At 40.3% G+C, this 23240-nt stretch overlaps 1 protein-coding gene across 23 annotated transcripts in view; it reads right to left on the bottom strand.

The window, feature by feature from the left end:
- Positions 1-23240, bottom strand: part of ryr2a (ryanodine receptor 2a (cardiac)) — a 256694-nt gene that overhangs the window by 143273 nt on the left and 90181 nt on the right. For 13 of the 23 annotated variants that reach the window (XM_072666816.1, XM_072666830.1, XM_072666815.1 and 10 more), the window contains exons 3-8: positions 21379-21483; positions 12531-12551; positions 8396-8410; positions 2084-2158; positions 634-712; positions 423-535 (exon numbers count right to left, since the gene is read on the bottom strand). In XM_072666816.1, the coding sequence (XP_072522917.1) occupies positions 423-535; positions 634-712; positions 2084-2158; positions 8396-8410; positions 12531-12551; positions 21379-21483 (408 nt within the window). The remainder of the gene's footprint in view (positions 1-422; positions 536-633; positions 713-2083; positions 2159-8395; positions 8411-12530; positions 12552-21378; positions 21484-23240) is intronic. The other 10 variants (XM_072666833.1, XM_072666821.1, XM_072666832.1 and 7 more) reach the window with 2 other exon arrangements.

A 23240-nucleotide genomic window follows, 5' to 3' on the forward strand; every position in this document is an offset into this window, starting at 1 on the left:
ACGTAGGGTTCCTAATACTGGGATTGGGAACCCTTTGGTAGATTGCCTTTTTTTTTTCTTAGACTTTTCCTTACAATATTAGTAATAGGAACATGGGCTCTATATGGTCACCAGATCCTGCAAAAACAAGGAAAGCAGATGGTTTTTTTTTGGATGCAGGCAGAAAAGTCCATGAGTCTGGAAGTCTGGATCCATAATTAGGATTTAACAACTGGAAAATTGGACAATCTAATGAGTATGTGAGGGTAGTGTAAGTGTGTTCAGCATTAATCTATGTTCTTAGTCCATCATGTCTTGCTATTTTGTGTCTATTTCCCTCATTTCTCATTATAGTATTTGCTGGTATCACCACAAAGACACGTACAACAACTGCAACATCTGCAACAAGAAATTAAGTAACTGATTCCCCTCCAGAGACTCACCAGGTAGCGCTCAGAGGACACACTGACGAGGATGAGGTCATCACCTACACGCACCTTCTCACCTTCTGACCTCTGCTTGGAAGCAGGGTGTATGGTCCACCAACAGGCTTCGCCTACAAACACACATACACATACATGCAGTACGTGCAGTTAGGGTTTGGTGGCTCTTCTGACAATGTTTAAAAACTGATAGAGGCAAGTTCTGTCCTACCTGTGGTGTCTTCTTGAAGCCCCACGTCAAACGCTAGTTTGTCTGTCGAAGAGCGAGAGGTGGACAGACAGCAGAGGTACTGCAGAAAGCAGAATTAAGAAAAGGAACTTACACCAGACCAACAAACACCACACATACATTTCAACCAGAGGGGTCAGATCAGCTCCAGAAAGTATTTGACCAGGTGTTATTCTGGTGGTAGACCATTCGCAGCACGGTTGTGACACTGACGTGGTAGTGTGTCTGCCGCTTGCATGAGTATATCAGACACAGTGGTGTTGCTGGGGTTTCTACACACATCAGTGCCACTGCTAGGTTGAGAGAGAGTCCACCTTCTAAAAATATCTAGGCCAGAGCAGAAGGGATAGTGTAGGGATGCAAACGGTTCTTTGAGTAATGCTATAGATTTCATTAAAATTGAATAAGGTCCTATGATTCAGTGCTATATCCTGTACTTTGAGGAAGCCTAGTAGGTATATCAACATTTTATGTCGTTGATAATTGAATGTAAAATCAAATAATACGAGTACAATTATCATTTTTGGTACATTTCACAAATATTTATTGTCAGTTTTTACACTGAACTGGACAAATTATTAATAAAAAATACTCTAAATAAATGTTATTTTCTAATTTTATTAAAACTTTAAAGTAAAACCATGCTTAAAGTGTCCATCTAAAAATAAAGCTTTTAATAATTGCCATGGTCTCAACACATATAAGACATACTAGTTTAGAACTGCCCATGGGAAGTATAAACCTGGACCAGTCTGTCCATTCCTGACTGAAATCTCAGTTCTGGCGCTCCACTTTCCTCTTTTTTTAAACACTGCATGTGAATGAACTTTCCTCTGACTCTGCGTGGTCCAGCACTCTGACCCAAGGATCACTTGTTCGAATCCCAGGGTCAAGTATGCCATCAGCACCCGGAGCCAGAGAGGGCACAATTGGTCTTGCTCTTTTAGGGTGAGTAGATAATTCTCTCCCCCTTTCCCACATGATGCTGGTCGGCATTGGCAGGTCCAGGTTACAGGTCCAGGTCAGGATAGAACCTGGTATCTGGGTCCGGACCTGGTAAGCGGTCCACCTATTAATGACCTCTGCCATAGAGTAACAATTTCTATGTCCATAAAGAACCAAGAAGTGTGACTGTGAAGAACCTTTCAATTATTAAAGAACCTTTACATTAAGTGAAGGTTCTTTAGACTGTCAAAAGGGTCGTCTATTTCAAACATGGTTGTATATAGAAGCAAAAGAGGTTCTTCTATGGCTGTCGCTGAAAGAACCATCTAAAGCAATTCCATTTTGGAGAGTGACATCAGGAGATCATGAGGTTTGATCCATGGTGATGCCACAGCCATGTGTGCTGGCAGTCCAAAAGGAGGATGGCGCCATGGCATGATTTCCTTTACAAGCTGTACAGTGACAAACGCATACACACGTCACTCACCATTCCACTGTAGGAGTGCCTGAGTAAGACAGCGTGGCCGTAGAGAAGAGTGCGATGACCCCCGCCCTGCGCTGTCTAAAGCACACAATACACACAGGGTTAGGAAAAGGACAAAAGATTCCCTCGGGCTATAACACACACACATATACACACACACACACACACACACACACACACACATACATACACCGCCCCTCCTCCACAGTGATCTGAAAGAAAAGCCAGGTTTTGATTCAATTAAGCATTATGTCCAGTGTGTGGACTGAAGCAGCCATACGGTGCCTATAAAAAGTATTCCCCTTGTTTTTCTCTTTCAATGCTTTTATAATTTAGCTTTTTTAAAGGGAATCAGAGAAATCAAAGGGAAAACAGATTTCTACAAAGTAATGTCAATTAAAAGAAAATATCCGACCTGATTCAACAGTGGTCCAGGCAGCCGGTGCTAATAATCTTACAATCAGGGCAGTGAATGTGTCTCAAGTGATTATAGTATAAAGACACCAGTCTGGAAGGTCCAGCGGAATGAATATGGCAACATTTGTGAATCTGGAGACCACAGTGTCATTCCTCCACTGCCCAATGCTAAGGGTTTTATACCCCTTCAGTTCAGGTGAGGCTGCTGCAGATCGCCCCATTTTAATGGCAATACTTTTCCATAGAGATTTGAAAATCTATATGTGCAACTGATTGGGAATTCACTTTTTAGTAGAGATCATTTTGGACATACCGTGTATATGTGCATTGGAGTATAAAACATATGTGGTTCCATATTTACCAATAATGTACAGCAGTTACCAATGATGTCTTACCTCTCTCCTCTGGCTATTTAATAACCAGTTAAGTGACCAAACTAGCATGTTATTCTCCCCAAAAAACTACGTTTGCAGCATTACTGCACTGCTGCACTGTGCTGTTATATTTATCAACACTTGACCACATTTAAATCTGTTTTCACAGATGCTACCAAGGCAAATCACAAGGAAGGGGGATACTTTCTGATTTGGGCCTTCTATCAAATGAACAGGCTAAAGACGAGATCAGTCTGTGACTTGTGCTGGACAATCTGCCATGAAAAAGGCTGGACATCGTGTTTACCAAATGTCAGTAATGATTCTGACGATGTCTTGTTCAGTCTGAAAGGAAGGAGCATCCATATCATGTAACAGTGATACTGTTAATAGCCACACTGACAGCCTGAAGTCTTAGTGGGCGGTATGCTGGTGGAAAGCACTGGAGTGTACAAGTCGGTAGCCTCCCACACTCTAAGCAAAAAAGGTTCTATACAGCACAGAAAAAGGGATCTTTGTTACTATATTTAACCATTTCTAGAGGTTTCACATATAGGCATTCAATTGGTTCTCTGACTTGGCAGGGTTCTATATAACATATCGATGCTGTCCAATGAAACCCATGTATCTCCATTTTTGCCAGTTTTAGTATTGTCCATGGTTTGAACCCTGATGGATGCTCTGTACACTGTGTAAACAATTCTAGATGAATGGACCAATAGAATTGCTCTAAATTAAGACCATTTTTGCCTTCTCCTGTAACGTCACCATTTTGGAGATATATGTTTTTCATTAGACATCGACAATACGTAGTATCATTGACTGTCATGCAGAAACCTTGATCGGTATAACCTTGTATATCTGAAATGGTAACTTTTCAGAGACCTTTCTTACTTTAATGGAAGTCAATGTGAAAATATTTTGGACAAAGTCATTTTGGAGCATTTCTATTGGTCCATTCATCATGACATACTGACACAACGTAAAGAACAACTGCCAGATACACATAATGCAGAAAAGTGGAAAAAAGCAAAAATGGAGATACAAGATTTTTGCATGACAAGGACAATATATAAAGTGTTGACGTTTAGTTAAGGTCATTATACAGGAAGTGCAATGCAAATGAGCGATCCAAAAATGCTCAATTTTTGCATGTCTAAGCTATACACATTAGGCACAAGATTTTGGGGGTAATTTAACTGTGTTGGTTGAGCTGTGTAGCAACGTACAAATGGTCAGAATGTCTTTAAATGCAAAGGACGCAGAGTACTTTCATTTTGGAAAAATGTGAGGAGGCCGGAGTTCCAATCATAGAAAGAAACCTCTTTCCTGTTCATTTTCCTTGTTTTTACCTGATTGGAAGGCCACATGGATCCACATCCTGTTGAGGTCTGCCAATAATAAATGAGGCCATGAGCTACAGATCAGGCACATCCAAGGTAAGCACCCCTGGAAAGATCATTTCAAGTTAGGATTTAAATGCAGAGAGTTTCTCACAGCTCCGCGGACGTTCAAGCAGTTTTTGGAGCTCCACCACTGATGAAGGGGTATATAAGGTGTATTCCAATCACCCTAGTGGTCTCCTGCAAAGTGGGCTACACAAGGAATTCAGCCATTTAAAGTAAAAACCTTCAGTTGGAAGGGAGCAGTGAATGATGGTTGTTGAAGCTGTTGGAAAGTTCACCCATCAGGCATTGCACGTCAACTGAAGAGCATGTTCAGATTCGTATCTGATGATGATGATGATGCAGAGCGTTCATAAGGAACCTATTTAATCTGCTGCAGTTCCCTTTACCCGCATTCCGGGGCTTTGTGCATTGGGAATATAAGGATACTGCTCAGGGACTCTGTGGAATAGAATGCAGTTAAATTGTCCTTCTAAAATCCACGTCCTTCTAGTTGCTAAGACACAGTGAATCCATCTTCATCAACACCAAAAACAACCATAATTGGTGGCGAGAGATCATGACGCCTAAGAAAATTCCCAAAAAATAGAACAAATGCAAGGAAAAATGTTCTTAACCTTGAATGGAATATAAAATAATTTGTAATCAATGAAAAAAAGTTTATTCCAAGTAATTTAGAGCACTTCTATTGGTCTATTCATCCAGAAGTATTAACACAGTATACAAAGCAGCTACAGGTTTCAAACAACGGAGAAAACGAAAATCGGCCAAAAAAATTTGATACATTTTTCCATTGGACAGCAGCGCTATATACACTATTCATCCAAAAGTATCCTCCTGGACACTCCTACTAATTGGTGTAATCATCTTCTTTACAATGCACCCATTGCATGTTATTACAGATATCCATTTGAGTATTAATAGCTTGCCATTGTCGCCATAGAAAAGCACTGCCAATAGAACGGGATGCTCTGAGGCAGCCGATCATGAGTTTAAGGTAATCATGCCCTATGTCAAGCATTGGCTAAAGGGATATAAAGCACCCCTAACAAAGGGCTGTGGAGCAGTAGAGCTGTGTTCTCTGGAGGGATGGAGCTTCATCCAGAAACATTAATAAGAAAATGTGCTCCATGACTAGGCTTTAAACCGTGTCCAAGAAACCATCCTATAATGTACTAACAGTGCAAAACGCTGCTTAGCTGAGTGGCTGACTCAGGCATGATGCCTTTTTGAGACACATTCAAGTGAAAATAAAAAAACATCAGTCAGCAGACCATCGATCACCGCCCGCTGTCTAGACAGCTGCAGTCTGAGCTAACTTAGTCCACACTTTGTCGTCAAGGCTTTGCTGGGTTCCTCTTGCATCCGCCTGTCGTGCTGCAGAGGCTCCGCAGCTTCTCAGATGGTGCTGAAGTCTGAATGACCAAATTCCAGCAGTGTCTTACGGTCGTGGATGTATTCTGGTATACACTGATTAGCCAGAACTAATTACAACCACTATTGTGCTGTCACAACAGATTCAGGACCTCTGAAGGCTTTCTGTAGTATCCGGCACGTTAGCAGCAGATTCTGTAAGTCCTGTAAGATGTGAGGTGGAGTCTCCATGGATTGCATCAATGAGCCTTTGGTGCCCATGACCCTGTCGTTGGTTCCCCAGCTGTCGTTTTTTTTGAGCACTTCCGGTAGGTACTGACCACTGCATACCAGAAAACCCCCACAAGACCTGCCTGATGTCTTTTACTGAGATGTTCTGGCCCAGCCATCACAATTTGGCCCTCGTCAAAGGACCTCAGATTCATATGTTTGCCCATGTTTCCTGCTCCTATAACATCACCTTCAAGAACTGATAAATCAGTTCCACCCCTGGACAGATGCCAATATTTTTCACTTCACCAGTCACTGGTGTTGATGTTTCGGCTGATGGCTGTAGGTTTATCATGCCTACAGGACTGTGCAAAAGTTTTAATCAGATGTGGAAATTGGAAAGTAAAAAGCTCATGATTTCTAAACACTCTGGTGTCAGACTCTAAACACTTCTGCGTCAGACTCTGAACACTCTGGTGTCAGACTCTAAACACTCTGGTGTCAGACTCTAAACACTCTGGTGTCAGACTGTAAACACTTCTGTATCGGACTCTAATCACTCTGGTGTCAGACTCTTAACCCTTCGGTGTCAGACTCTAACCCTTCGGTGTCAGACTCTAACCCTTCGGTGTCAGACTCTGAACACTCTGGTGTCAGACTGTAAACACTTCTGTATCGGACTCTAATCACTCTGGTGTCAGACTCTAAACACTTCTGCGTCAGACTCTGAACACTCTGGTGTCAGACTCTTAACACTCTGGTGTCAGACTCTTAACCCTTCGGTGTCAGACTCTAACCCTTCTGTATCAGACTCTAAACACTCTGGTGTCAGACTCTAAACACTCTGGTGTCAGACTCTAAACACTTCTGTATCGGACTCTAAACACTGGTGTCAGACTCTGAACACTCTGGTGTCAGACTGTAAACACTTCTGTATCGGACTCTAATCACTCTGGTGTCAGACTCTAAACACTTCTGCGTCAGACTCTGAACACTCTGGTGTCAGACTCTTAACACTCTGGTGTCAGACTCTTAACCCTTCGGTGTCAGACTCTTAACCCTTCGGTGTCAGACTCTTAACACTCTGGTGTCAGACTCTAACCCTTCTGTATCAGACTCTAAACACTTCTGTATCAGACTCTAAACACTGGTGTCAGACTCTAAACACTCTGGTGTCAGACTCTAAACACTTCTGTATCGGACTCTAAACTCTCTGGTGTCAGACTCTTAACACTCTGGTGTCAGACTCTAACCCTTCTGTATCGGACTCTAAACACTCTGGTGTCAGACTGTAAACACTTCTGTATCAGACTCTAATCACTCTGGTGTCAGACTCTAAACACTTCTGCGTCAGACTCTGAACACTCTGGTGTCAGACTCTTAACACTCTGGTGTCAGACTCTTAACACTCTGGTGTCAGACTCTTAACCCTTCGGTGTCAGACTCTAACCCTTCTGTGTCAGACTCTAAACACTCTGGTGTCAGACTCTAAACACTCTGGTGTCAGACTCTAAACACTTCTGTATCGGACTCTAAACACTGGTGTCAGACTCTGAACACTCTGGTGTCAGACTGTAAACACTTCTGTATCGGACTCTAATCACTCTGGTGTCAGACTCTAAACACTTCTGCGTCAGACTCTGAACACTCTGGTGTCAGACTCTTAACACTCTGGTGTCAGACTCTTAACCCTTCGGTGTCAGACTCTTAACCCTTCGGTGTCAGACTCTTAACACTCTGGTGTCAGACTCTAACCCTTCTGTATCAGACTCTAAACACTTCTGTATCAGACTCTAAACACTGGTGTCAGACTCTAAACACTCTGGTGTCAGACTCTAAACACTTCTGTATCGGACTCTAAACTCTCTGGTGTCAGACTCTTAACACTCTGGTGTCAGACTCTAACCCTTCTGTATCGGACTCTAAACACTCTGGTGTCAGACTCTAAACACTTCTGTATCGGACTCTAAACTCTCTGGTGTCAGACTCTTAACACTCTGGTGTCAGACTCTAACCCTTCTGTATCGGACTCTTAACACTCTGGTGTCAGACTCTAAACACTTCTGTATCGGACTCTAAACTCTCTGGTGTCAGACTCTTAACACTCTGGTGTCAGACTCTAACCCTTCTGTATCGGACTCTTAACACTCTGGTGTCAGACTCTAACCCTTCGGTGTCAGACTCTAACCCTTCGGTGTCAGACTCTTAACACTCTGGTGTCAGACTCTAAACACTTCTGTATCGGACTCTAAACACTTCTGTATCAGACTCTAAACACTTCTGTATCGGACTCTAAACACTTCTGCGTCAGACTCTTCAGAGAAAGGCACAAACTGAACACATCCTGCCTGTGTTCTTTTGACCAATCAGGTGTTAGTAACTGGTTTTAGCTGTGTGATGTTAGTGACATAAAACATGAGGGGAAAAATGAACCTTTCATAGCAATAACTATGAAGATCAGAGGAGAAGCAATGATCACACACATACAAACACACACACACACACACACACACACACACACACATGCATCTTACCTTCATCATGAATTTCTGTGTGGCATGGGAAAAAAAAAAGAATATTGTTAATAAGAGAAAAATGATGGATTCTTAGGAAAATCATGGTGTCCGGTTTAGCTCTTATTTTGCATTTCAATCATGAGAAATCCATAAGAAAATGGCCTACTACTCTAGTGCTCAACATTAAAGCTAATACTCCAGCCTCCCCTGGCACACAGCCAATGAGTATTGATTATGCCGATATTAGTTACTGATTAGAATATAATGGTGTCGTTTTCTGGCTTGAGGATCTAAAAATTATAGCATGAGTACTGTGTAAAAGTCAGAGACCCTTCATTTATTTAGTATCCAGTCAAAACGGCCATCAATTAGCAGAAAATGCAGAAAATGATCCAGAATCCTCATCAGAACGCTCTTCTCATGAGACTTGCATTCAGGATTTCTACAGAAAATCTGCAGGGAGGTTTTTCCACACTTCCAAAGTTCAGTCTAAGGACGTTTTCAAACTTGTCCACACCCAGGACTGATTTTGGGCTTGTTTGGGGGAGGACTCATTATCACTGGTTTCACAGAGGAATTCAATGTGAACCGTGGGTCATTAGGAGAAGCTGTCCTGGTAGGAGAAGGTCTTTAGCCTAGTAGGCGATAAGTCGAAGCAGTCACGTGACAACTCCACAAGTGACGCCGCAACCGGATAGCTTCCACACATGCAGCTGACCATGTTACAGTCAGCTGGAAAAGAACCCCCCCAGGCCACCCATGTCAGGATGACCAAAGATCGATGCTTTGGACCACTCCTGGGCTCGAAAACAGCTTCCACACTTGACCACACATACCAAACTCATGGAGCAAGCGGAGCTGGGCCCAGAAGAAACCTTAGTGTGAAAATGCCAAAAAGAAGATCAGAGCATTTTTGGCTTCTTAGCACTCAAATCATCATAAACACATCCAATGATGATGAGGTCAGTCCTTCGTTCTGAAAAAATCTGTAGTTTCTTTGTTTGTTTTGATTAAATGTTCCTCTTCAATAAGATCTTGATCATCTCCATGTCCATTCAGAACCACAGATTTGAGATTTTAGTTCTCCCAGTGAAAAAATGGACAGAAACCTGTGGATGGTTTGAGAAATGAAGCGAGACTAGAGCTCAGTCTTCCTTTAGTCTCATAGATAAAAGTTTTAAGTGCTGTTAATCTGATGGAGGACAGTTTGGTGGACTACCAGGTCTTGCACATTTGTTAGGAGGTTCCTTTTCTCTGACGTTCTCCTTCCTTAAGTAAGTGGATTACCTAACTAATCTCCTCAGACATGTCTCCTGAGAAACGTAATGGCAGATATGACAGGAAATGAATAAAAGAAGAGTGGTGCCTGACTTTTGTACAGTACTGTATCCAGCCTAGAGCTTCATGTGTGGAAAATGATATGACGTTGTCTAAACCAAAAAGTGACCTTATTGGTTTTGATGGTTTGATACCAGAGGTTCATGGTAGAAGTGTATGAGTGTGTGTGTGTGTGTATAGCAAACTGGGAAACACAGCACAAAAGCACACAGATAAAGTTCTCAGATGAGGAAAACAGAAGCCCACTGTGCTGCACTGTTGATCAGAGGAGTCATGCAGATGTGGCCATCAACACAGCAGGGTCAGCAATTCACTATAAAAGAGCGTCAACATTCAACATGATTTACCCCTCAGAAGTCACCATTATCACATTGATCATTCTATGGAGAGTACACTATATAGACAAAAGTATTGAGACACCTTCTTATTCATTCTTTCCAGGGAAATCTTTTTTCTAGATTGAAGATTGTAGGAGCATTGCTGTGAGGATTTGATTGCATTCAGGAACAAGAGCCTTGTCATGAGGTCAGAATGTTGGATGATCACCACTCCACCTCATCCCCAACTCCCCAACTAATCTCAAACATACTGAATGGAGCACCATTATTCCAGAGAACACAGCTCCACTTCTCCACAGCTGTTTATGTGTGCAACTTAATATAGCAAAGCTGAGCGCATATACACAAAGAGGTGTCCACAAACATTTGGACATACAGTGTATTAGAGACTGTATTACTAAAGGAGTGATTTTTGCAGATTTTAATGCTGATAATAGACTGTTGAGGGGTAAAGGACGCCACCTTTCCAAGACATCAGATATGAGCACAATAACAGAGACAATGGCACAGTACGAGATTCTAGTTAACATTGCAGACAGACTCATTGCTCAAATCACTGTGGATTGGTATTGGGACCATTGAAGGTCAAAAGACAGGAGTCCGGAGTTAAAAGCAGAGGTAAGTCAGAACCTGCACAGATAACTCCACAGAGGGTCACTGGAATAGATGCTGGAAGCCCCAAAATTAGTGTAGCATGTGTGAGTTGCTTGCTTTTTCACATTCAGTGAAATACAGTCACACACACACAGACACACACACGCTTACACACAGAGCAATGTCAGGGGTTCAGTGTAAACCCAAAAATACTAAATAATGACAACAAGAGTGTATGGATGGAATTAGCTGTTTCATTTTCAGACAATATTCTGGCGCAGTGGAAGGGTGTGTGTGTGTGTGTGTGTGTTTGTGTGTTTGTGTATAGTTGACAGTATTGGGAGTACAGCGATATATAGTAACCTGCTATTGTAATGTAATTTATTTTTCTTGCAACAGTGTCACAATACAGATTAACCCCATAAACAGCCTAGGGCCAAAAGTGACTTCTATTACCAAAGAAAAGCCCCCCCCCCCCCAAGTTTGTACAGATGTCCCTGTAGTTACTTAATAATACACCTTAGTGTGTGATAAGCCTTGCTGCGTTAAGGGGTTAAAGGGCATAACTGATTTAATATGGGTCCATGTATGTAAACTATGCAGAAAACACATCTGATGTAACCCCTTAACAATCCAAGGGTTATTACACACTTAGGTGTATTACTCAGTAACTACAGGGATTTCAGGGGTTACACTGCATTTCTACATTTATCCACTGATGGAGTCTACAGCACTCACACACATGTATAAGGAGTATTTCATCATAGACTGCTTTCAGGGCATAGTAAAGGGTAGCCAATCAATACTAAGTTAGGTTACACCGGTCAGCCGTAACGTTAACACCACAGACAGAGGGCAGGCATTTGGTGGGAGGTAATGTGGGACTGTGACTTCTACGCTCCTTAAATTGGCCACATCTCTGAACTTAAAACTTTCATTGATTAACTGATTCATTTACGTCATACACCAATCATCCATAACATTAGCACCAGTGACAGGTAAAGTAACACTGATTATTTTCATCCACAGTGGCATATGTTGAAGGCCGGATATATTAGGCAGCAAGTGAGCAGAGAGGTCAGTTCTTGAAGGTGACGTGAAAGGAAAAATGGTCAAGCGTAAGAGTCTGAGCCACTTTGACAAAAGCCAAATTGTGATGTCTGGACGACTGGGTCAGAACATCTCCAAAACATCAGGCAGGTCTTGCAGTGATCAGTACCTACCAAAAGTGGTCCAAGAAAGGACAATTGATAAACCAGCGACAGAGTCATGGGCACCTAAGGCTCACTGATGAAATCCAGGAAGGCCCGAACTCAGAACTTACAAGTCTTACAAGATCTGCTGCTAACGTTAGTCTTGGTGCCAGATACCACAGGACACCTTCAGAGGTCTTGTGGAGTCCATGCCTCGAATGGTCAGATCTGTTGTGGTGGCACTAGGGGGGACCTATTCCATATTAGGCAGGTGGTATTAATGTTATGGTTGATGAGTTATGAGTTATGAGTGTGCCCAGGTCTCGGCTCTGACTCACCTCTAATGGTCTAGACTGAAACACTGGCATCAGCTGTTCATCGCTGTAATCAGCAGAACTGGCGTTGTGTTCAAAACAAAGGCACGGGAGAGTGACGGGTCATCTAAATGAGCTGTATTCTGACTGGATGTGTGCCATTATGTAAAGAACTAAAAGGCCTGATGGGTCTTCTTTTGTGTTTTCCTACTGGTGCTGAAGTATGTGAGTAATGAGCAGTGAGTTACTGGTTACAGTTTGAGAGTCTGTACTGGATTACAAATTACTAGTGGTGCAGAATATTGTCTGAAAGATGGACTGTGGAGGGTGAACAGGGTTGGATGATGTTGGTGGTGTTAGTAAAATGCAGACATACCCATTTTTCCACATCTACCTGCTGTGGAAATGAGGGAAAAAGGCAAAAACAGAAAAGGCAAAAGTAAGAGGTCTCCATCTGACACCACTAAGGACAAACTGTAGGAAGAGAGGGAATGGACTGACTGGTTTCTGATCAGAAACACAGGGCTGAGATCAACTCTGTCAGATTTCTTGTTCTTGTGGCTGTACTATCTGGCCTTTTTTCCACTGCAGGGCCAAATTCGCCAAAGGCCGTGCCATACCGCTTCGCTGCAGTTACCGTCACAGTTGCTGTGTTGCTTAATATGAAACAGGAACTTTAGTCTTGCACTACAACTACAAGGCTAATGTTGAAACTGTAAATTCATCTGTCCAGGAGGCCTTTTCATAGATGTAGTTGCGAAATAATGTTGGAATCATTGGCGTTTGATGGAAGTGTGTGACAACTTCGGCATGCAGTTAGCACTATGCTAACGTGTTGCCATTGTCGTGTCCCTGGCATAAAAGACTATATACAGTCACAAAATCATAAACGTAGTCGTTTACCTATAGCGATGTTGAACGAGGCCTGTAGGCAACTCAAGTAAGCTAAACTGCATTAAGCTACAGTGCTATGTGTACTTGTCGCCACACCAATAATATTAATATATTAATATGAAATAACGTACTTGAAGAGGCTAAAAAGAAGAAAATATTGTTATACTTATTAGAGACAGTCTCCACAATTGTCCTTACTGGAAAAATAAAGACTCGACAAAAGTGACTCAATGTGGAGCCAATGTACGCCACTAAGCCCTCCCACCGAACGGTTTTGTGGCCCCAAGTACAGTTAGCTATCCATGCTGAGAAAGCTGGGCTCAGCCTGGTTTATAAGCATTCTTTGCCGAACCCTGTCTGTATGGAAAAGCCACTGAAGAGATTTTTCTCTGTGCTTAGAACTGTTGGGCCCTGCAGTGGACAAGAGGCCTGTAGTAGCAAATTCACTGTACAGCAGAATTCACAGCTGGTTACTTAGTAATATATGGGATCACAGCGGTCACAGAAAAATATATATTTTGTTGCTTTTTTTCACTTTTTGACAAAATGTGAATCTGAAAATTGCACTGTATATTATATCAACATTTTCTGATGAAAGGACCAATAGAAATGCTCTCAAATAACCTGGAAGAAAAGCTTTTTACACTGACTTCCATTGAAAGTTAAAAAAGTTTGTCCTTCTCCTCAACTCTTACTGGTTGTGGTAAGCACACGTCTCAGTAAAGGCATGTTCACTGTTTTTGAGCAGATGGCAAAGGATGTTTATTATATAGAAAATTACTGCATCTCTGCCAATTTGACTGACGATACCAAAGCTCTATGCTCCTTGAAATGACATTGACACCAAACTCTGCTGAAATTAGACATTTCGATTACGTTCACACTGCCCAGCAACAAAATAAAGTAGGTCAAAGGCAGCAAAATAAATAAATAAATAAATAAATAAATAAATCGGCATTGTTATGAAAAGGACTTTGATGAAATTGTGATGTTATATTCATCAAAGCAACACAGAACCTGCTGGTTATTTTAATGGTTATCTGTGTCACATGCACAAAAAAAACAACAACAAATAAAACATTTAACCTCGAAAAATGAGAAATGGTTAGTATTTCAGGCAGGTTATGAATCATATTAATCGTTTCTGGATTGGTCACAGTGAAAATGACAGGTATGAACAGCAAGGGGCCAAAACAGATGTAGCCATTATTTTAATGGCAGTCCACACAACAGCCAGCTGACCACTGCAGCACCACTGTTATAAAACTGTTACGAAACATCTGCAAAAGCTGTGTAATATTCAGTAGAGGATATGAAAGAACATAAGAAGCAGGTTTGATCGTTTCAGTTCGGACTTCAGAAGAGAACAGAAGATACTTTAATACTATAAAAAAAATAATTTTAATATTTGATACATTTTAATACACAGATAAAATATCAATTCAGAGAACTCAACAAAAATAATATGGAAGGTTTCACATCCACACTGATGCTGAAACAGAGGGGCCCTTGGCCCTGTACTGAGTGTAACTGGCTGGTGCTCTGAGCTACATTTATACACACACACACACACACACACACACACACACATACACACACACACACCTCCCTTTATTTATCTCTCTGTGTTTTGGCTTCTGAAACTCTAACTCTTCCGCCACGACTAATGAACGAAAATGTTTGTTTATTTCGGCTAATCACTCACGGTGCCTGGCACTGAGATCTAATTAGCCCACCATCATTTCATAAATGGCTCCGTTTCACCTTTTGGGGCTGAGAATTTTTAGTCTATCAGCCAAGGCGGCTCCAAATATATCGCTAGAAGAGCTGCTTCAAACATAGCTAATCAATTAATTCATTATTTGCTGGGTAAATTCTGCTTCATCTACCGTTTCATCTGAGTGGAGAGACAAGTCCTTTAGACCTCCAACAACAAAGCCTAAAGCTACTGTTCACTGATATTTCTAAAAATGTTGGATAAATCATTATCTTGAGTGGACGTGACAATGTGACAAACCAAACGAATAGAAGCTAGAGAAACAGTTACAAAAGAGTTCAACTGAAATAGAATAGAACAGCAAAAAAGGAAAAGATTAAACAGAACAAAGCAGAACAGAAAATATTAGAATAGAACAGAATAGAATAGAATAGAAAGAAAAACAAAGCAGACTATACTAAATAGAAAGGATTAGAACAGAATAGAACAAAGCAGAATAGAAAAGAAAACTGCAAAAAAGAATAGAATAGAACAGAAGGGATTAGAAAGAATATAATAGAACAAAGCAAAATATACTAGAACAGAAAGGATAAAATAGAGTAAAATAGAATAAAGATAGAAAAAAAACAAAGCAGAATAGAAATGAACACTGCAAAGTAGAATATAATATAATAAAATAAAATAATAAAACAGAACAAAGTAGAATAGAATAGGCCAGAAGGGATTAAAATAGAATATAATAGAGCAAAGCAAAGTACACTGGAATAGAAAAGATAGAGGCAGAATAGAACAGAGTAGAGTAGAATAAAATAGAACAGAATAGAACAAAGCAGAATAGAATAGAACAGAAGGAATTAGAATAGAATCGAACAGAATAGAACAGAACAAAGCAGAATAGATTATAATAGAACAGAGTAGAAAAACATATAATACAACAGAATATCACAGTATAATAGAATCGAATAGAATACAACAAAGCAGAATCAAATAGAGTAGAACAAAGAAGAATAGAACAGCATAGAGTACAAAAAATAGAACAGAACACAAAACAATAGAATAGAACAGAGTAGAATAGAGTAGAGTAAAACAGAATAAGATGGACATGTGAGCAGATACCGCTGTGCAGATACACTACAATAGTGGAATTAATCAGAATTGAAAACAATAGTGCAGAACTGAATTTCTGTGCTAATTATTCCTCATAGCCAGTGAGAAGGTGAATGGAGAGACCCCCGGCGCTGCAGAGAGAGGCGTCCAGCATCTAAATACAGCAGAGCTTATCTACTGCTGCACCGGACGCAAAGGCCAGTGGCTTTACCTACCTCCTACTGCAGGGAGCAGAGAGAGAGAGAAGTGTGTAAATGTGTGTGTGTGTGTGTGTGTGTGTGTGTGTGTTTTGGTGCAGTCTGCTCAGCTCTCTCTGACAGAGTGGAATTACACACTGTCTGTGTCACTGTCTGAGTGTAGTGAATATCAGAATACCCCCCCCTCTCTCTTCCTCCTTATCTATCTATTTCTTCTTTTCTTTATGAGTCTCTCGGCCCTCTCCTTCCCTCCCCCTCTCTCAGGTTTGCTCTGAATACAGTCATCATATCAGCAACAAGCTGAGACTATTCATCCACCTGTTACTGAAACATAAAGAGCAGGGAGTAAAACTGCAAGTCATGGTGCTGTGTGTGTGTGTGTGTGTGTGTGTGTGTGTGTGTGTGTGTGTGTGTGTGTGTGAGACTAATTTTAATGCACAGTACATTAGATGAAAAGAAGACTAAGAATAAGAAAGAAAGTATAAAAGAGTGAAGGGTAATAAAACAAAACACAATAGAATACAGTAGAATAGAATACAGTGTAATAGAACAAAAGCAACTAAAGCTGAGTGAAAAAGAGAGTTTTGATGTTAGAGTACAACAGATCAAAAAGCAACAGGAAACATGAGAAGAATGAAAGAAGAATGAAAGAAGAATGAAAGAAGATTGAAATTGTAATACAGTAAAATGCAATAGAATACAGTGGAATTAATTGAATAAAAAGAGTGGATAGAACATAGCTGATTACAACAGAATAGAATAGAACAAAATGAGATACACTCTACTAGACTAGAGTACAATACAGCATCAGAACAAAGTATAATGGAAAAGAAAGAAATATTATAGAGCGTAAATGTAACAGTAATGAAACAGAGCCAATCAGTGTCAAAAGATTTAAATGTGTCTCTAAACATAAACATCAGAACTGCCAGGAGCAACAGAATAAATTAGAATATTAAAAAATATTGATCAATGGAAGAGGACAAAGTAGATATTAGTAGATAATAGATAGTAGTAGCTGTACAATAGAATAGAATAGAATACTGATTCATGAAACAGAACAGAAAATACTAGTAGAGTAGAGTAGAACTGAGCTGATTACAGTAGAATAGAATAGAATACTGATTAATGGAACATTGCTGAGTAGATTGCAGTAGAATAGAATAGAATAGAATAGAATAGAATACTAATTAATGGAACAGAACAGAGAATCATACAGTAGAATAGAACTGTGTAGATTACAGTATTATAGAATAGAATAGAATAGAATAGAATACTAATTAATGGAACAGAACAGAGAATCATACAGTAGAATAGAACTGTGTAGATTACAGTATTATAGAATAGAATAGAATAGAATAGAATACTAATTAATGGAACAGAACAGAGAATCATACAGTAGAATAGAACTGTGTAGATTACAGTATTATAGAATAGAATAGAATAGAATAGAATACTGATTAATGGAACAGAACAGAGAATCCTACAGTAGAATAGAACTGTGTAGATTACAGTATTATAGAATAGAATAGAATAGAATACTGATTAATGGAACAGAACAGAGAATCATACAGTAGAATAGAACTGTGTAGATTACAGTATTATAGAATAGAATAGAATAGAATAGAATACTAATTAATGGAACAGAACAGAGAATCATACAGTAGAATAGAACTGTGTAGATTACAGTATTATAGAATAGAATAGAATAGAATAGAATACTGATTAATGGAACAGAACAGAGAATCCTACAGTAGAATAGAACTGTGTAGATTACAGTATTATAGAATAGAATAGAATAGAATACTGATTAATGGAACAGAACAGAGAATCCTACAGTAGAATAGAACTGTGTAGATTACAGTATTATAGAATAGAATAGAATACTGATTAATGGAACAGAACAGAGACGACTACAGCAGAAAATAAGTGTGTAGATTACAGTACAATAGAACAGACTAGACTGTAATAGAATACAATGTGAATTAATGGAGTGGAACAGAGTAGATTACAGCAGAACGAAAAGGATAGAACAGAATACAGATTCATGGAATAGAAGTGAGTTGATTACAGTAGAGTAGAGTAGAATAGAACAGAATAGACTATAATATAATATAAAGTGGATTAATTGAATAGAACAGAGTAGACTAGAAAAGAACAGAGTCAAATAAAATAGAATAGAATATTATGTATTACAGCTAAACAGATATACAAAATATACAAAATAGAACAGAATAAACTAGACTGCATCAGAACATAGAACAAACAGTATATAATAGAATGCTGATGAATAGAAAAGACATGACAACAGAACAAAATACAACCAAAAACACTGCTGATTACAGTGGAACAGAACAAAAAATGAATAGAACTAAATAGAATAGAACAGACTGGAACTCTGATTAACAACACAGATCAGGGCCCATTATAGTAGAAATATAATAATAAATAATGAAATAGACCAGATCTGAAAGATATAAGTATAGAATATCCATAAATTGAATAACAGGGTTGATTACAGTACAATAGAATTAAATAGAATTGAATAGAACATAGTAGCTCCTCTTTCTCTAATAAACAGTGATGAAGTAGGAAGCAGCTTATCCCACTCCATATAACTGCTTTCATCACCAACATCCACACACACACACACACACACATACACACACACACACACACACACACACACACACACACACACACACACACACACACACAGCTACCAGAGCTCCTCACTTCACCTCTGTCACTCTCTCCTCCTCACACTTCACACAGAAACCACCACACCCAACACCTCGGGAGATTAACGATGTGATCAAAGAAAATGAGTTTAATCAGTCTTTAATTGTAAGGTAACACACACTGCATTCCCATAATCCTTAGAGTGCTTATTAACAGAGCTCCATACTGTTGGAGCTCAGGCTCCTGTCAGTCTACGGCTTAGCCTCTCAGAGACACGACCTCTGACCCCATCATAATACACACTCAAACAGGGCCTGATGAGTCAGCTCCTCTGGGGGAGCACACTGTCAGAGACAGGAGCAAGAGAGTGAGAGCGAGAGAGGGAGGGAGAGAGGGAGGGAGAGAGGGAGGGAGAGAGCCCTGCAGACTTGACTGACACGCACTACTTAAATGGTGCCCGAACCCTCAGCTTGGAGGGCTGTGTGTTATAAATCATTATTGGTGGTTTGACAAAACGTTTTTCAGTATACAGAACCATTTCTGCTGAGAGTGTAGGAGGCTACCGAACCACACACTCCAGTCTTCTCACAACTACAACATATCCTCAGTTCATTCATCCACTGAACAGACACTCGGTGAACACCAACTAGCACTGTGTGGTGTCGCCAGGGATCAACCCTGGGATTTTTAAGGGTGGGGAGCCCTGTTTTTTCCATAGGATGACTGCTGACCTTATGTGTATAATATGTGGCATAATATGGTGTCTCAGCACTGATGTCATGAAAATGTGATTCATTTTTATGATATTAGTGCTATATATGTTTTTAATTACTAATGGCTGTTTTAGTATTCCTTCCTCATCCGTTTTAGAATTGAACTGTTATCAATGCAAGTTAATAATAAAGAACTCTGGAGGAGGGACATGCCGGACACGCCTCCTCCTAATCTAACGTCCTATAAATACCACCTGTACCTTGTTCACGAGTCCATGATGTGCAGCAATCTAGAAGACACTATGTACCAACACTGCCTTCCCAAATCTTCACTTGGACCGTGTCCCAATTGCATACTACACACTAACACTTTAACAGTGCGGGTTTGGCAGGTTAGTACACACAATTTTAACATACTAATCCGTCTTGTCGTTCTCCCGCTGCTGTCGCCGTTGTCCATCATTTTTACCATTTTTTCCAGATGTGAGTAGCTCCGGCCATTCTATTGTGCAATGCACTGTGGGACAATAGTGTCCATCACAAATATATATGGTGCATTCCAACTGTTCATTAATTACTAATACTAATTAGCTTTTCAATATGTAGTATGTCATATAAATAAAAGTGTAAAGTTGAGTATACTCAAATATCCACAATACATACTCTGCACCCCCCCCCAGCACCCTGTAACCCCCCCCACCCCCTTAACTTAAACTCAAATCTCTCATTCTTGACTCCACTAATCAGAAAGGGGGGCAGGCTTCCTAGCACAAGCAGAAGCCGCCTAAACTCCAGCACGAGTTCTCAAAGTGCTCTCACCTCAGAACTAGCAAATCCTGCAATAAAGCCTCTAAACTAGCACAAATAACGTCCCCTTATATTGATGCCACCTATCTGACCCCACAGTCCTCCTGCCCCCCTTAACAGCAGGCCTGGAGCAGATGTCTCCAGGTATCTGCTGGTTTAAAGAGACCAGAGGTGGAGATACAGGTCATCCAGAAGACCAGCCTGTCCAGCTTCCAAAAGCAGTCGAGCTGCTATTCTGCAGAGCCAAGTAATGGAGCAGATTTGCTATATCATCCTCTATGGCAGCAGCAACAACAACATTAGGATCTAGTCTGTCACACTGTGCATATACTCACATTCTCAATATCGTATTGTTGGCTTATTATACACATTATCAGCCATAATATTAAAACCACTGCCAGGTGAAGTGAATAATTTTGTTTATCTGGTTACAATGGCACCTGTCAAAAGATCTACATAATATGCACCAATTGACCATTTAGTTATTGAAGATGAAAGCAGGAAAACTGTGCAAGTGTAAGAATCTGAGACATTTTGACTAGACGACGGTCAGAGCATGTTCCCAGTATATGGTCAGTACCTACCAAAAGTGCTCCAAAATAGGACAACTGGTGACAGGGTCACTGCCACCCAAGGCTCACTGATTCTCATTAAGGCCTTAACTCACAACTTACAGGACTCAAAGAATCTGCTGCTAAAACTAGCTGATCTGGCATCACAAGGGGGGTCTATTCACAGACATTACGCAGGTGGTTTTAATGTTATGGCTGATTTTAAAAGCTTTCTTGTTTAAATAATTTCTATGATTGGTACAAAATCCTGCTGTATCAATGCAGTGCTTGAGGAAAAATCATCACATGTGCTGTTGTTCATAGACCTGAAGTTGGGGTATAGTATGGTGGGGGTCCCATGGGCTCGTCTTGGGAAAGGAGAGCGAGTCAAAATCGCCAAATCCCATATCCAAACAGAAGCAAGTTTAGAAGGAACTCAGTAGAGACTGTAGTTTCACCCAGGTACAAAATATGAGACAGAGGGGGCAATGTGACATGAAGCACAGTCTAGCTCAGCAGAAACGGGGCCTGTTTGAGCGTTTGAGCTTTAACTCACCCCCTCAGCTTTCTCCTCCGTGTTGGCCAGCATCTCCTGCAGGGCGCGGACGGACAACGACTGCTCCAGCACAAATGTGCATATCGACAGGTCCGGCGGAACATTCTGCAAACAGAAGGACAGATTCTCTGTTATTCAGCTCAGGGTGGGATTTTATTCTACTTTATTATTTTAGAAATGACCCTGGTGGTCTTTAAAAATGTCAAGCAGCAATCTAGAAGACACTATGAACCAATCCTGCCTTCCCGAATTTTCACTTAGGCAGCGTCAAAATTGCGTATACACACTAATACTATTAGGTATATACTTTAAATTCTCACAATTTTAGCATACTGATCCATCTAGTACTAACAGGAAGTGATGAAGCGTTCTCCTGCTACTGTGAGCAGCCCCTGCGTTCACCCAGTAGCAGGGCACATCCCAGGGTGCATCCCAATTGTTAACTAATTACTAATACTAATTAGCTTTTGAGTATGTAGTAGATAAATGGGTCAAAGTTGAGTATACTCAAATGTCCACATACTTAGAACTGGTCAGTTTACCATGGACACAACTATCCCATAATGCAATATAAAATGTAAGTGGAGGAGTTACTCACATAAAAAATGAGAAAAATGAGAAACAAATGGTGGATAACGATGCAAGTGCAGCGGCGACGGCGGTTTGTTAGCATAGAAGCACTTCAGCGTGGGACAATACATAAAAATTCTATGGACTAAACAGCCAGACCTACAATATTAGATTAGTATATAGTCTTTAGCTTGTAGTATTAGTGTTTAGTGCTCAACTGGGACACAGCCATACTGAAAAACTGGCCAGTTGTAAGGATGCAGGGTGAATTCCTGAACTTACTCAACTTACTACTTTCTACTACTAATTAGTATGTAATTAGGACACACCCTAGATACTGTCAACTCTTAGAATCCCTCAGCCACTCACAAGACCCAGCCCTCCAATCAGCAAATCCTTATTTGAACTCTGATTAGCATCACCTGTTTTACTCTGTATTAAAAGGACCCTCGCCCCCTTTATATTAGTGGGCCTCTAGCCTTTCCAGCACATGTGAAAAAGAACCTTTAAGGGGTTGATAACAAGTGTGCAGAGGCGGGGCTTAGTGAGTAAGTAATTTTTATATATAGATATATATATTGAATATTAACATTCAAGAGGTTTCTGCCCAGATCTCTATATTTCATTCAGACAGAGTTACAGAGACAGCAGAACTGAATTTTCAGCAAACAAACAGCAAAAGTGTCATTAATGTCATGTGTTATAAAGAGTATAAACGTGAAAATGTTTATAACGTGAAAAATAGATTAAAAAATATGTTAGAATTTACATAATCCTGTATGTATGGTTCTCATGGTAGGACGTATTGGCCCTGTTATCTCAGAGCACAGAAGAGTGTCTTCTGATTTTAGCCTGTTGAATTTGCCCTCTTGTACTGTTTGTCTGTAAATCTAGCCTTTTGCGTTTTCACCCTTGCTTGTCTGCAAACAATTTAGCATTTAGCCATGTATTGTGATTCACTTCTCCAGTTTTTGACCTGGAGTCAGGTTTTCACTGATATCGTCTTAAGAACTTTTCTTAAATTTGTTCTTGAGAAAAGTCTGAAGAGAAAGTCTACATTAGATTCAGGCTGTGTTTTTAAAGGACAGCACTGTTCACAGCTATGCTGGTACACTGACGGATCCCATTGTCCTTGTAAACTGAACCAATGCCAAATAAGAAAATACTGGTGAACGTCAGAATCCTCATGAAAACTGTGTAAGACCAGGTTTTAGGAAGAACGGTTGGTCAATAAGGACCACAGATAAAAAATAAATAAATAAATAAATAAAATAAAAAAACTCAAACAAGTG

The sequence above is a fragment of the Salminus brasiliensis genome, chromosome 22, assembly GCF_030463535.1.
Source record: "Salminus brasiliensis chromosome 22, fSalBra1.hap2, whole genome shotgun sequence".
NCBI classification, from domain to species: Eukaryota; Metazoa; Chordata; class Actinopteri; order Characiformes; family Bryconidae; genus Salminus; species Salminus brasiliensis.